Below are 16,166 nucleotides of genomic sequence, written 5' to 3' on the forward strand. Positions count from 1 at the left end.
TATCTCAGACGCGATAGATAGATTCTGCGCATGCGCGGCCGCCCGAAAGAGCAGCCGATGTGCACGTTCACAAGTTATAACACAGGCCGGCTGCAGTGCGCAGGCACGGCCCATGGATGCGGCAGGCGAGATGTGGCTGTATCCATGGGAAGCGCAAATAAACACAACAAAGAGAAAGAAGTATTTTCATTATAATGGTAGGATATTTTTTATGAAATGTATGGCAAGAAGTCTTCAGTGGGGGGAAAGGATTTAAATTAACACTGATTGTAAAGATGAGAATACCCCTTTAATACTCCTTCAAAGTGCGTATTCTCACCAAAAGTTGTTTTCCCATTCTTTACTTGGCCACTGGGTGGCGCTGTGGCACTGCAGCAGCAGCTTAGTTTCTCTGCTCCTACATAGGCTCATCACCAGCCTGTATTGTGCTCAAGGTCAGGTGGCAGATGTGTAGATTGCGGTTTAATTTCTGCATAATGGGGAAAGAAGCTCGATTTTTTTTTTTCAATGTAAACCGGGATCTTTAGGTTAGTAATGAATAATTTCTTGTAACCGACGTGAGCGCTCGTCTCGTTTCTTTGTGAAGGACGTTTTTGCCTCTGTTTATACGTTTGACTTGTCAAAGATTCACCAGGACGAGCTGTACTTATACAGTGCGGCTTTCTGAGTACCAGGCGGCAGAGCGTAACCTCTAAAACAATAGACGTTTCTCCTCTCTCCATAGTCCTTTTCTATATGGATGTGTAAGATAACATAGTCTACCTTCTCTATAAAACTGCAAGCACGCAGCACGCTTATCACAGCAGTGCACATCTACTGAATGGCAAACTCGTCTCTGCTGACCCTCGCAAAGCTGGTGCTTTTCTTTGAAGTTCACGTGTAACGTTTAAAGGGTCATGGAGTTTTCAGCAAACTTTTGAAACGTCTTGGGCTTCTTTCACACTGGCGTTAGGCTCGTCCGGGTGCCTCTCGTGTGCCACCTCTCAGCATGTTTGCCGTGCATCTCTGGCCCGTCCCCATTATGGTGAATGAGGCCGCACACGTGTGCAAGCGTTAGTACGGATCCGGCAGGCTGTTCTGGCAGGGGAACAAGGCTAACGCCAGTGTGAAAGAAACCTTAGAGACATATCAGAAGTTCTGATTGGTGGTGCTGTGAGTGCTGAGACCCCCACCGATCCCTAGACTGAGGTGAGAGGAGCGCTCGGATATTGCGTGCCCTCTCTCCTCACTGCAGTGGAAGAAGCAAGATTGGCTCAATAGAAGTCTGTGGGGCTGTCTCGAGTTACAGTATATGTGAGCGCTTCTCCCCTCGTTCTACTGATCAGTGGGGTTCTCACCAGTCAGACCCCCACATAGCCATACCTTTTAATATGTCTCTGACATATCCAATTTTTTTTTTCAAAGTGTAGGATTGCTTTAAGGTCTGATCTGTGTTGCCTAATTGTCCAGACATACAGTGAAATGATCACATTCTTGCTGTCTTCTGTCACCACTAGGGGGAGCTTACTGTTACTTTTTTTTTAATAGTCTTTCTTTGTCATACATATAACATAGCTCGCAGCCCACATGTCACACGTTCCATAAAGACAATACAACAGCTTACTTGGTACAATAGAGAGGACTTCATAAAATATCACCAGTATTTCTCTGCTTAGCCCATAGATTCGCCGTTACATCCCGATAACCTCAAGATGACTGTAATTACCAGTCACTCACACATACACACCACCGAAGCACTGCAGGCCCCCATCCTGTTTTAGAGCACCGCTACCCCAGCGGCCAACCATGGGCCCCAAATTTTCTCAGATCTCTCTGGATTCCCCCTAGTAATGTAAGTCAGTTTGTACATTGGCAAGGCGGCTTCAATAAGCTGCACCCAGTGTTGGACAGTAGGCTTCCAGTTCAGCAGGATAACCTTCCTAGCATAAAACCTCAAAAGACGGTCTAATATCCCGGAATCTCTGGCTTGCAGCAGGTCATTAACCAGTCCTAACAAGCTATTTTCTGGGGAGCATATCGCCGGTAATCCTAACGTCAGATTTAAGAACCAATACCCCCCGCTACTACCGGTCAGTCCCATAACCATATGAAAGAGTGCCCCTCTCTCCATTGCACCTAGTACATTGCGAGCTAGAAAGCCTGCGCATTCGGCGTTAAATAAGCCCGGTGTATCCATTTAACCCTGTATCAGCTGATCCCTAGCACATATGACAGTGTTTCTCCAGTTATGCATCAATCCCTTCCCATGTCTGTCCTCTCGACCTGGAACGTCTGCTTTCCACTTCACTAGGGCGCTGGACAACGGGGATGTCTGTCGGTTCAACAACACCAAATAAATGGAAGATACTGGCTTACGTATTATTGTTTGTCTAGCAATTTCTTCAACCTCTCCGTACTCTATCTTTATTTTGCCTCTCCCAAATTGTTCAGCACAGGCATGCCTTAGTTGGAAATATCTATAAAGACCGGTCCGGGGCAGGTGGGATTCATTTTTCAAATCCACATAGTTTTAAACAGTCCCCCTAAATACATCTGGGTCAAATATTTGATACCATGCTGCGGCCAGAACTCAAAACCCTGCATTTTTTTTTGCAACTCTTGTAATCTTGAATTCCTCCACAATGGCGGTACAGGAGACCAAACCTCACCCCCTCCCCTGTCCCCCCCCCCCCCCACACCCAGGCATGTTGATTCCACACTTTAATGACCGCTTTCATATTAGAAGTAAGACACCTAACTGAATAATTGCCCGCTCTGTATGGGAAACTTGTTAAGGCCTCATAAGACCCCAGGAGTGCTGCTTCTAATACTGTTGCCGGATTGTTGGCGTCTGCTCTCACCCACCACGTTGCATATGTTAATTAGGCTGCACAGTAGTATTTATACATGTCCGGCAATGCTAAACCCCCCCCGCCCCCCTTAACGCAAGGCGCTTTGAGAGTCGTGGTGTCATATTGGCCCAGAGAAAGGGGGTTAGCATCCTGTCAACCGCCACAAAATGAGATTTCTGAGGGGTTGTTGGTGTCACCCTATACAGATAAAGCAGCTTAAACTGCTTTCCCACTCGCATTTGGTGCAGATCCGTCATGGATCTGCACAAACGCATCCGTTCAGATAATACAACCATCTGCATCCGTTCAGAACTGATCCGTTTGTATTATCTGTAACATAGCCAAGACGGATCCGTCTTGAACACCATTGAAAGTCAATAGAGGACGGATCCATTTTCTATTGTGCCAGATTGTGTCAGTGAAAACGGATTCGTCCCCATTGACTTACATTGTGTGTCAGGACGGATCCGTTTGGCTCAGTTTTGTCAAGCAGACAGCAAAACTCTGCAGGCGGAATGGAGACTGAACTGATCCTTTTCCATTCAGAATGCATTAAGCGATCTGTTTTGGACCGCTTGTGAGAGCCCTGAACGGATCTCACAAACGGAAAGCCAAAACGCTAGTGTGAAAGTAGCCTAAGATAGGATTATCATTTTGAAGATATTTATACAGTGGGGGAAATAATTATTTGACCCCTCACTGATTTTGTAAGTTTGTCCAATGACAAAGAAATGAAAAGTCTCAGAACAGTATCATTTCAATGGTAGGTTTATTGTAACAGTGGCAGATAGCACATCAAAAGGAAAATCGAAAAAATAACTTTAAATAAAAGATAGCAACTGATTTGCATTTCATTGAGTGAAATAAGTATTTGAACCCTCTAACAAAAAAAGACTTAATACTTGGTGGAAAAACCCTTGTTTGCAAGCACAGAGGTCAAACGTTTCTTGTAATTGATGACCAAGTTTGCGCACATTTTAGGAGGAATGTTGGTCCACTCCTCTTTGCAGATCATCTCTAAATCCCTAAGGTTTCGAGGCTGTCTCTGTGCAACTCTGAGCTTGAGCTCCCTCCATAGGTTTTCGATTGGATTAAGGTCCGGAGACTGACTAGGCCACTCCATGACCTTAATGTGCTTCTTCTTGAGCCACTCCTTTGTTGCCTTTGCTGTATGTTTTGGGTCATTGTCGTGCTGGAACACCCATCCACGACCCATTTTCAGTTTCCTGGCAGAGGGAAGGAGGTTGTCGCTCAGGATTTCACGATACATGGCTCCGTCCATTTTCCCGTTTATGCGAATAAGTTGTCCTGTGCCCTTAGCAGAAAAACACCCCCAAAGCAAAATGTTTCCACCCCCATGCTTGACGGTGGGGACGGTGTTTTGGGGGTCATAGGCAGCATTTTTCTTCCTCCAAACACAGCGAGTTGAGTTAATGCCAAAGAGCTCTATTTTGGTCTCATCAGACCACAGCACCTTCTCCCAGTCACTCTCTGAATCATTCAGGTGTTCATTGGCAAACTTCAGACGGGCCTGCACATGTGCCTTCCTGAGCAGGGGGACCTTGCGAGCCCTGCAGGATTTTAATCCATTGCGGTGTAATGTGTTTCCAATGGTTTTCTTGGTGACTGTGGTCCCTGCTAATTTGAGGTCATTAACTAACTCCTCCCGTGTCGTTCTAGGATGCTTTTTCACCTTTCTCAGAACCATTGACACCCCACGAGGTGAGATCTTGCGTGGAGCCCCAGAGCGAGGTCGATTGATGTTCATTTTGTGCTCCTTCCATTTTCGAACAATCGCACCAACAGTTGTCACCTTCTCTCCCAGCTTCTTGCTAATGGTTTTGTAGCCCATTCCAGCCTTGTGCAGGTCTACAATTTTGTCTCTGACATCCTTGGACAGCTCTTTGGTCTTTCCCATGTTGGAGAGTTTGGAGTCTGCTTGATTGATTGATTCTGTGGACAGGTGTCTTTTATACAGGTGACTAGTTAAGACAGGTGTCCTTAATGAGGGTGACTAATTGAGTAGAAGTGTCTAACCACTCTGTGGGAGCCAGAACTCTTAATGGTTGGTAGGGGTTCAAATACTTATTTCACTCAATGAAATGCAAATCAGTTGCTATCTTTTATTTAAAGTTATTTTTTCGATTTTCCTTTTGATGTGCTATCTGCCACTGTTACAATAAACCTACCATTGAAATGATACTGTTCTGAGACTTTTCATTTCTTTGTCATTGGACAAACTTACAAAATCAGTGAGGGGTCAAATAATTATTTCCCCCACTGTACGCCCCACCAAGGACAGAGGGAGGGTCTCCCATGCCTTCAGTTTCCGGGCAATATATTCCATTGTTGGTAAGATATTAAGGGGGAAAAATTGGTGAATGTCCTTATGTACTATTACCCCTAATTATTTAAACTGTTCCACAATCATAAGTTTCGATTGAGGTGAGACAACCCGTTTATCGTCCTTATCCACCAAATAGAGGGGCAGATTTGGCCCAATTGTCCTTTAGGCTAGAGAACCCACCATATTCATTAATCCCCTCCAGCGACCTCCCGTGTCCCACAGATGTCATCCGCAAGGACAACTTCTTGGTGATCCCTGCTATATTCCATTCCTCTATACTATTGCTTTTATTTAACAAGCTAGATAAGTGCTCCATCACGAGCGTGAAAAGCAGTGGGGACAGGGGACATCCCTGGCGTGTACCCCTATGAAGAGAGAATGATTCAGATAAGTATCCATTCACTCTAACTCGAGCTGTAGGTTGCCTATACAAAAGACGTAACCATTTCAGAAACTTCCCTGGAAACCCAAATTTGCTTAAAACTTCCCACAAGAAGACCCGCTCCACAGAATCAAAGGCCTTCTCATTATCTAGCGAGGCTATAGCTCTGCTGCCTATGTTGTCATGTCTAATTTGCAAATTAGTATTGAGGTGTCTAAGTTTAATATCGGTGGATTTCCCTGGCATAAAACCAGATTGATCTGGCCCCACTATGGATAAAATAACCCCTGCTAGCCATGTAGCCAAGACCTTAGCCAAAATCTTAGCGTCTAAATTTATAAGAGAGATAGGCTGATATGAGCTACACTGGTCAGGAGGCTTCCCCACTTTATGGATCACCACTATAGTGGTTTCAGAAAAGGAGGGTGGCAACTCGGATGCCTCTAGGGCATATTCAAACATCGAACTTAAACGATCACTAAGCTCCTCATCGTATAAGTTACACCACTCAGCAGGGAAGCCATCCCTACCAGGAGTCCTGTGAGGACCATCCGGATCTCGGTAGCAGAGATCGGAGCATCCAGAAGCTCTCTATCCCCCCTAGACAGCCCCGTGAACTCAATCTGATCTAAGTAAACCTTCAAGTCGTCCACCACAGGAAGATAGTTCGAAGTATACAGCTTACTATAGTATGAAGAAAATTGGGCACATATTTCTTCCGATTTAGACACCACCACTTCGGAATCATACTTAATTGCCGTTCCCACAGTTTGAGGGGTTTTGACTCTGGCCAAATACACCAGTGATCTCCCACTTTTGTCCCCGTCTGAAAAAACAGTCTGTTGCCGCGCAAGAAGCCCCTTCCTAGTATACTCAGTGAGGTGTACCTTGTAATCTCTCTGGAGAGAGAGACATTTCTCTTGTAGCTCATCACTAGGGTCATTAATATATGCTTCCTCCGCTTCCGCTAGACTAAAGTCCAGCCGGCTTCTCGTGCTTCGCATCTCAGCTCTGAGTAGCAATAGCCGAAATACTCAAACCTCTCATCACCGCCTTACACACCTCCCATTCCGTTAATGGATTTGAAGACTCCTCATTAGCTTTCCAATACTCCTCCATTTCCTTTCTACAAGTGACTTCCACCAGGAGTACTGTTAACCACATAACATTGAGTCTCCATATCTTGGCTGGGCCCACCAAAGGCTGGGACAGCATCACCTGTATTGGGGCATGATCCGATATTCCTCTTGGCAAGTAGCTAACTTTTCTTACCATGTGTAGAGAGTCGGGACTACCAAATGCTAAGTCTATACGTGACATAGTGTTTCAAGAGGCCGAATAACACGAGAACTACCTGGCGTTAGGGTTCCTCCATCTCCACAACTCCTCTAAATGATGTGCTGTCGCCCAGTTATATAGTGATGGGTTGTGTCTACTTGGAGGTTTGAGCCTGTCCAGTGGATTGTCCAGAACTGCGTTAAAATCGCCTAGTATAATAAAGGGGGCTTGGGGCAGTTGTGAGATCTCATTCATAATCTCATCCAGTATGGACCTAAAAAAAGGAGGAGGTATATATAGCCCCACTATTATCATAGGACTACCCGTATCATACCATATAGGATCACAAATATACCATGCGGGTCTATCGATACTGAGTGCAATTGTATTGGGGTTCTCTTACTGACAAGTATGGATATTCCCCGTGCTGCATTAGTGTATGTCGCTTGATGAGTCTGTCCCACCCATGTTTACTTATTTTTGATACACTTTATGACATACGGTGGATATAAAAAGTCTACACACCCCTGTTAAAATGTCAGGTTTCTATGATGTAAAAAAATGAGACAAAGATAAATCATTTCAGAACTTTTTCCACTTTTAATGTGGCCTATAAACTGTACAACTCAATTGAAAAACAAACTGAAATATTTTAGGTGGAGGGAAGAAAACAAAAAAAACTAAAATAATGTGGTTGCATAAATGTACACACCCTCTTATAACTGGGGATGTAGCTGTGTTCAGAATTAAGCAATCACATTCAAAATCATGTTATATAAGAGTCAGCATACACCTGCCATCATTTAAAGTGCCTCTGATTAACCCCAAATAAAGTTCAGCTGCTCTAGTTGGTCTTTCCTGAAATGGTCCACAGAGAGCTTCCAAAGCATCAGAGGGATCTCATTGTTAAAAGGTATCAGTCAGGAGAAGGGTACAAAAGAATTTCCAAGGCATTAGATATACCATGGAACACAGTGAAGAAAGTCATCATCAAGTGGAGAAAATATGGCACAACAGTGACATTACCAAGAACTGGACGTCCCTCCAAAAATGATGAAAAGAAGAGAAGAAAACTGGTCTGGGAGGCTACCAAGAGGCCTACAGCAACAAATAAAGGAGCTGCAGGGATATCTGGCAAGTACTGGCTGTGGGTTACATGTGACAACAATCTCCCATATTCTTCATATGTCTGGGCTATGGGGTATAGTGGCAAGACGAAAGCCTTTTCTTACGAAGAAAAACATCCAAGCCAGGCTACATTTTGCAAAAACACATCTGAAGTCTCCCAAAAGCATGTGGGAAAAGGTGTTATGGTCTGATGAAACCAAGGTTGAACTTTTTGGCCATAATTCCAAAAGATATGTTTGGCGCAAAAACAACACTGCACATCACCAAAAGAACACCATACCCACAGTGAAGCCTGGTGGTGGCAGCATCATGCCAAGGGGCTGTTTTTCTTCAGCTGGAACTGGGGCCTTAGTTAAGCTAGAGGGAATTATGAACAGTTCCAAATACCAGTCAATGTTGGCACAAAACCTTCAGGCTTCTGCTAGAAAGTTGAACATGAAGAGGAACTTCATATTTCAGCATGACAACGACCCAAAGCATACATCCAAATCAACAAAGGAATGGTTTTACCAGAAGAAGATTAAAGTTTTGGAATGGCCCAGCCAGAGCCCAGACCTGAATCCAATTGAAAATCTGTGGGGTGATCTGAAGAGGGCTGTGCACAGGAGATGCCCTCGCAATCTGACAGATTTGGAGTGTTTTTGCAAAGAAGAGTGGCCAAATCTTGCCAAGTCAAAATGTGCCATGCTGATAGACTCATACCCAAAAAGACTGAGTGCTGTAATAAAACCAAAAGGTGCTTTAACAAAGTATTAGTTTAAGGGTGTGCACACTTATGCAACCATATTATTTTATTTTAATATTTTTTCTTCCCTCTACCTAAAAGATTTGTTTTTCAATTGAGTTGTACAGTTTATAGGTCACATTAAAGGTGGAAAAAGTTCTGAAACGATTTATCTTTGTCTCATTTTTTTACATCACAGAAACCTGACATTTTAACAGGGGTGTGTAGACTTTTTTTATCCACTGTATCAAACCTTTGCTGAAAACTCAGTGATCCTTTATCCCTCCTTTTTCAATTATTTTGCTTTCTCTCCTTTTCCCCCAAATGTCATTAGGGCACATAGACATCATAGATGGGAGGTGCCCCGCTCAGCACTCCTCTACTGTATTGCCGCTGAAAAGGGCGTCTCTTGTTTTGAAGGACTTTACGGCGTACATGTATTACACCTTTTTGAATGGATGGTATGGATTTCGCTTGTAGGAAAAATGTGTGGATGCTCGCCGCTTCCGTGGTGATGACAGCTTATCTTCACAAGTTTTAGCTGCACAAATTAAGGTGTCCATGAATCGGGAGATATGGGAAACTTCTGTTTAAGCAATATGTCTGCTTTAATTTGCTCGGGTCATTGCCTAGTAAGAGTCCGTGCATGTACTGGGTGACTACAATAGATCTTCATCATCCTATGTCCTCTTTCTGTTGCCAGTGGGATTCTCTGGGACATTTTCTGTCTCCTGTGTATGATGCTATATATATATCATGCATTCAGGCTCACCACTCTCCTTATCTGCTTCTGGGCACAAAATTACAACGCCTGGCACAAAGATGCAGAATGTAGCCCCTTAACCTCTATTGTAAAAGCACAGTGCACACCTGTTAAATGGCCACTAATGTTTCACACAACTTTGCATAAATCAATAGTACAGGCGACCACAAGAAACTTTGTAATATGTTTTATTATTGAGAAATGTCCAGTTCTCCTGTTATCAGCTGTTTACTAGACCCCCCTCGCTAACTGCTTTTTACTTTGAAATTTCCCTTTTTCCCGACCAGGACAGATCATCTCTGCAGGCGTCTATATATTAAACGTCAATGCAAGTTTATAGAGAGGGGAGGTAGGAGGAGTGACTAGGAGCTAATGAGACAGGAACCGCGAAAGAGACTGCACAGCTACTGTACATAGAAAGGTTGAATCTCAGCACAGGTGCTTCATTCACAAGCATACAAGTCATTACTTCCCTGTAATGTCTACCATGATCTCAGGGATGCTTCTGAGTGACTGTGAGACAGAAAAGAGAATCTCCTTTACTTTCTGTGTGCAGTGGATGGCAGCTAGTCTCCACTCACCGTGTCTGGGAGAACTGCAAACTAGACAACTAGACTATGCACAAAGGAAAACTGCTAAAAATGTCAGATACAAGTGGTATAGTGGCCAGAAATAGGCCAGTTATTCCTCATGTACACACACTGGACTATTGATTAATGCAACGTTTGTTGAAAACTCAGTGACTCTTTAAGGCTTCATTCACATTTGCGTTGGAGGCTGTGTTAGAGGTCTTCTTCGCAGATTACATAAAAAATGCAGCAGACAAAATAAGGCCTCTTGCACACAGCCGTTGTGCTCCCGTGGCCGTATTGCGGGCCTCATACGGCGGTTCTGCAAAACACGGGGCACCGGCCGTGTGCAGTCCGCATCACTTGAAAAGGTCCACAAATCCGGAGATGCGGTGCGGAACAGAAGCACGGAACGGAACCCCATGAAAGCGCTATGGAGTGCTTCCGTGTAGTTCCGATCCGTGCTTCCGTTCCGCAAAAAAAAAATAGAACTTGTTCTATCTTTTTGCGGAACGGGTGGATCACGGACCCATTCGAGTTGAATGGGTCTGGATCCATTCCTGCTAGACGTTGCCCGTGCATTGGGGACTGCAAATTGCGGTCCCCAATACACGGAACAGAACCACAACGGCTGTGTGCAAGAGGCCTGAGGCTTCTTGCATAGTTGTCTGGCATGTGATGGATCCGTCTTCTGCTTCCATGAAGTTTTTCTGTTTCTATTGCGCCGACGAGAACAAAACCTAAGTGATTAATCAGAATGGACCCTCATGGAGACCCCTGATTTCTCACTTGGTCTACATACTCACTGCTAACCAATAATAACCAGGATTAATCAAAGCCCTATGTAAACAAGTCTACAAGCTCCACCCCTTAGTCGTGTTTAGAGAATGGCCAACCCCTCAGATTTGATCACAAATTGCAATTTCCAAAAGAATCACCTCCACAAGACACAACTGAAAATAACAGTACTAATAAGTCCAAGCCACTGGACTTGTATTTTTTTTTTTCTTCTTGAAGATGTTTTGCTAGTTACCCAGCTTTCTCATTGAGAATAACTTGTACAAAGAATCTCCAGCATTAAAGAGGACCTTTCACCACTCCTGACTTCCCTGTTTTAATAGCTACATGTGTTCCCCATGTAATAACAATTCTGGAGCATCTATTCTTATGGCTCTATGTTGTGCCATTCCTTTTTTATTTCTACTAGAAGTTATGAATGAATTGCTAGCAGTCTGCAGTAAGGGTACAGGGGGGTGGTAACCAGTTGGGGGTGTGTACCTGCACAGTAGCACTCTATCCAATCAGTGCTGCTATTTTCAGTCTGTGCAGGAACACCCTCCCAACTGGTTACCTCCCCTCTGTACCCTTACTGCAGACTGCTAGCAATTCATTCATAACTTCTAGTAGAAATAATAAAGGAATGGCACAACATAGAGCCATAAGAATAGATGCTCCAGAATTGTTATTACATGGGGAATGCATGAAGCTATTAAATCAGGAATGTCAGGAGAGGGGACAGGTCCTATTTAAATGCAGCTGAATCCCCCTGGAGATTCTTTGTACAAGTTATTCAAACTGAGAAAGACAGTCGGATGACTAGCGAAACGTCTTCAAGAATGAAATCCAGGTCCGATTGCTTTGACTTATTACTATTGATGTGCCATGACCTGAATGAATGAGAACCTTCACAGTCATAACTGAAAATACACACATGTGATTAAAGGGGCACTCTGGTAGCAACAAGTTATTGCCCATCCACTGGATGAATGATGATGTTATATCTGCGGGGGTGCAACTGCTGGGAACCCCACCCAAAAATTGTCCTCGGCAGTCCAATAGGCTTTGAATGGAGGAGAGGTGTGCATGCTTGATCACTGCTGCCATCAAATGGGAGACATCCTTGTATAGGGGTTAATTGGTGGTTACAGGAATACCCCTTTAAATCCTGTTAGTAGAATACAGTGACCGATGCCCTTTAGTTGCTCACGTTACACTGCAATTATAGCAATGTTGTGATTATAGGAACGATGCAGCTATAGTACCGCAGTAAGGACCGGCTTTCAGTGTCTCATATTCCGGATTGGAGTAGCTCAGGCAACCAGGATCATATAAACCTTAGGTCTGAATTTAGGATCACAGTCCTGCAAAACTGTGTCGTCGCCATAGTCCTGTATGGTGGGAGGAACCTATCATCCATCCATATGGGAGCACAGTATAGCTGAATCTGACGTAAGAGCAAATCCTAGTCATACTGTAATTTGGTTGTTCAGCCCTACAGTATGCTGTACATGCGTATACGGTATATAGTGCCGTCATCCCTGTGTTCTGTGGTTTGTTGTGTTTTTCTCTCCATTATTGCTCTTTATATATGACCTCGTATTGCTTGTCTTATAAAGGAGGTGAGGGCGCATCGTGCACGGCGCAGATGGTCCTAGTTTGCTGCTGGAGGAGTATGAAAGAAGTCTCCTTATTGTTGGGGTTGCTGTGTCAAAGTCTTCCACTGCAGACCGACCCGGACTCTGCTGAGGGTCTCATTACAGTGGCGCAGGTAACAATGAAGAGTTGTTGTTTTTTTTGTTGTTTTTATTTATTTATTCTTTGAACATGTATGGATCCAGTGTCTTGTAATATTTCCCCTGCTTAAAGGGGTTGTCTCATATTAGATAGTGGTGGTATATCACTGGGATGTGCCACCAATGTTAGATGTTTGCAGAACAGAACCCCCGAAATGAGCGGAGAGTAGCCGTGAATGCGTGCATTCATTTCTATGGGAGTTCTGAAAATAGCCAGAATGTCCCTGAATGTGAAGGAGAGCGGACCGAGCTTGCTCAATGGGCTCTCCATTCATTGTTATGGGAGAAGCGAGCACACTCTGTTGTTTTCGGAAGTCCCATAGACATGAATGGAGAGCGCACTGCGCAAATGCGGCCTCCGCTCCATTCACTTCTATGGGGACTGCTGGAGATAGCCAATCCAGCACTCTACAGTCCCATGCAAAGGAACGGAGGGAGGCTGGCCTCTGCTTACTTCTGAGGTCCTGTTCTGGAGATAGGTGAGGGTCCCAGAGGTGGGAGAGGCACTTGTCTAACATTGGTGGCCTATCCTAGCGATGGATGAAACCACCCCTTTAAGAAGTCTTTTGGACTTCTTCCCGTTTCTAGTTGAGCTTTTCTCCATTCCGGCGCCGATGTTTCACTCAAACGGTCCCTCCGTGATTTACTCTCATGATGCTTTTATGCCTCTGATCTCCTCCGTTTGTGTGATTTTGTTTTACACTTTAGTAACTAACTAGTTTGACTGATGTTTTGTAAGAATTGCCACATTGTTCTTTTTATTTTTATTAATGGTTGTATTCTTATGTTATACTGTAGTTGGAAGTGATGCTGTGGATTCACTTTTTAATGTTATTTTATCTTTTCACATTGTAACTGTGTAAGGCTACTTTCACACTAGCGTTTTTGCTGGATCCAGCAGGGCTCAGCAAAAACACTTCCGTTACTGATAATACAACCTTCTGCATCCGTTATGAACGGATCCGGTTGTATTATCTGTAACAGCCCAGACGGATCCGTCATGAACTCCATTTAAAGTCAATGGGGGACGGATCAGTTTTCTATTGTGTCAGAGAAAACTGATCCGTCCCCATTGACTTGCATTGTGGGTTTTGACGGATTCGTCTTGCGCCGCATCCCAGGACGGAAAACAAACTGCAGTATGCTGAGGTTTGCTCTCCGGTATGAGAACAGAATGCATTTTGGAGCATTTCATTCAGTTATGTTTTGTCCCCACTGACAATGAATGGGATCAAAACGGAAGCTTTTTTTTTTTTCTTCCAGTATTGAGACCCTATGACAGATCCCAATACCGAAAATATTAACGTTAGCGTGAAAGTAGCCTAATTTTTTATATATATATCACACTGCCTGAAGAACGTATTATTATTTTTTTAAACTCGTTTTATTGAATTTTAACAAGAAAGGCATGTTACATCATCAAAAATAAAGGATTAATAAATCCAGGGCAAATCCCACGCAGGAGATACAGTGCTAGCTCGGCATTACATGACAGTTCTGCATTAAATCCGATACAGCATAAAGGTTTTCAAAATCAGATAGCGTCTGGAGGCTGCATGATGGAGGAGACATAGCCTCAATATACACGTTAGCATAATATTATACATTGGCTACAGAGTACATACAAGCATTATGCACAGTCAAAGGGGATGCACACCATTCACCCCACACTTTGTCAAACTTTTGCGGACACTTCCTGTGGATAAAGACAACCTTTTCCATGCTAACAGCCTGATTGACCAGCGACTTCCATTGGCCCAACGTAGGTGTTCTATCATCCATCCATCTCAGGGCAATAGCTTTCCTGGCGAGGAATAAGGTTTCACTCAGAAGAATCCTGATGATGATGACCCCAAACCTCCTCATCCAGGATGCCAAGTATACAGCTTTTAGGGCATAGCGGCACTGCATTTGGGACTATAGCGGACAGTACTCCTACCACTGCTACCCAGAAGCTCTTCAAATATGAGCATTCCCACATGAGATGCCAAAAATCTGCCCCCTCCTGATGACACCTATGACACCTACTATGTGGCAGTCTACCCATTTTATGCAATCGAACAGGCGTAAGGTAACTTCTATACAGGATAAACAGCTGAATCGGCCTGTTAGTGACTGACGGGGAGACCCGCGCTGGAGACAGCAGCGCTTCATTCCAATCATCAGCTGATAGGGAAGGGATGGAATTTCTCCATTTCCCCTCAACAGCAAGGGGATTCATCAGCGTGCGATTATTAAGCAGATGTGTATAGAGCGCAGAGATAATACCTCTCGGGCCCTGTGATCTAAGAACTCCTATCAGAGGGTAATTAGAAATTTTGCGACCACCTGCCCCGAACTGTGCCGTTAGCGCATGTCTCAGTTGTAGGTATCTAAAAAAGAAAGAGCGAGGCAATTCAAACTTCTCTTGCAGCTGAGAGGAGGAGCACAGATTACCCCCAGCATATAAAAATTACTCAATTTGCTGACTCCCTGCGCCTTCCACCATCTAGCTCCCTCCAGATCTTTTAAGTGGGCAAACATGGGATTATCCCATAGCGGGATGTCATCTGGGATGTCATTAAACGACCTCATTTTCACAGCAGTCCATACCTGATGGGCCATTCTGTGAATAGGGAGCAAGCGCATGGAAATAAAACGCGGTCCTTCCAAAACAGGCCACAGAGAGGATAATCCTAGATGCTCCCTAAGATAGTATTCTGCATTAGGTAGGTCAGATGCCTGAACACAGGGGGTTAGGAATTTCAGCTGTCCAGCTAGGTAGTAAAGGAAAAAAATCGGGTAAAGCAGCGCCACCTTCTAGCTTGGGCCTCTGTAGGACTTGAAGGGACAGCTTCCGTCTGGATTCCCCCCACACAAATTTAGTCACTAACGAATGAATGCGAGCAAAGAAACCCTGCGATATCGGGGTGCACGCATGAGCCAGCAGATACAACCCTTTGGGCAAGAGAGTCATCTTGACCAGATTTAATCTTCCCATAATAGAGAGTGGTAAGGTCCTCCATGTCCTGAATTTATCCATGAACATGGTCTCCAGGGATGCAATATTCAGGGAGTACGCCAACTGGGGATCCCTAGTGATAACAACCCCTAAATATTTGAAAGAGTCTACAACTGGCAGATTGTAATACTGAGGAGGCCACGTATGTGTCCACAAAGGCATGAGTGCTGATTTCGTCCAATTTATGTGTAAACCCGAGAACTCTCCAAACTTGCCAATTATGTCGATTGCTCTAGGGAGTGTCGTCTCGGGTTCGTCCATAAAGAGAAGGAGATCATCCGCATAAAGTCCGACTTTGTCCGTTCTGTCGCCCACGGATATCCCTTTGAAGACCTTATCTTGTCGAACCCTTAAAGCAAGGTGCTCTATGGCAATGGCAAACAAAAGTGGTGACAGAGGGCAACCCTGCCTGGTTCCCCTGTGAAGACTAAAGGAGTCAGATATCGACCCATTTACAAGTACATTAGCCTTGGGGAGGTGGTACAGAATCTCCACCCACTCGATAAATCTAGGGCCAAAACCAAAACAGCGTAGCACTTCTAGTAGGTATACCCACTCCAGAGTCGAAGG

At 44.3% G+C, this 16,166-nt stretch overlaps 1 protein-coding gene across 1 annotated transcript in view; it reads left to right on the forward strand.

Moving 5' to 3' along the window:
• Positions 1 to 16,166, forward strand: part of THADA (THADA armadillo repeat containing) — a 591,430-nt gene that overhangs the window by 68,905 nt on the left and 506,359 nt on the right. The window contains 1 exon segment of the mRNA XM_040430339.1: positions 12,419 to 12,570. Coding sequence (XP_040286273.1) covers positions 12,419 to 12,570 — 152 coding nt within the window.

The sequence above is a fragment of the Bufo bufo genome, chromosome 4 (assembly GCF_905171765.1).
Source record: "Bufo bufo chromosome 4, aBufBuf1.1, whole genome shotgun sequence".
NCBI lineage: Eukaryota > Metazoa > Chordata > Amphibia > Anura > Bufonidae > Bufo > Bufo bufo.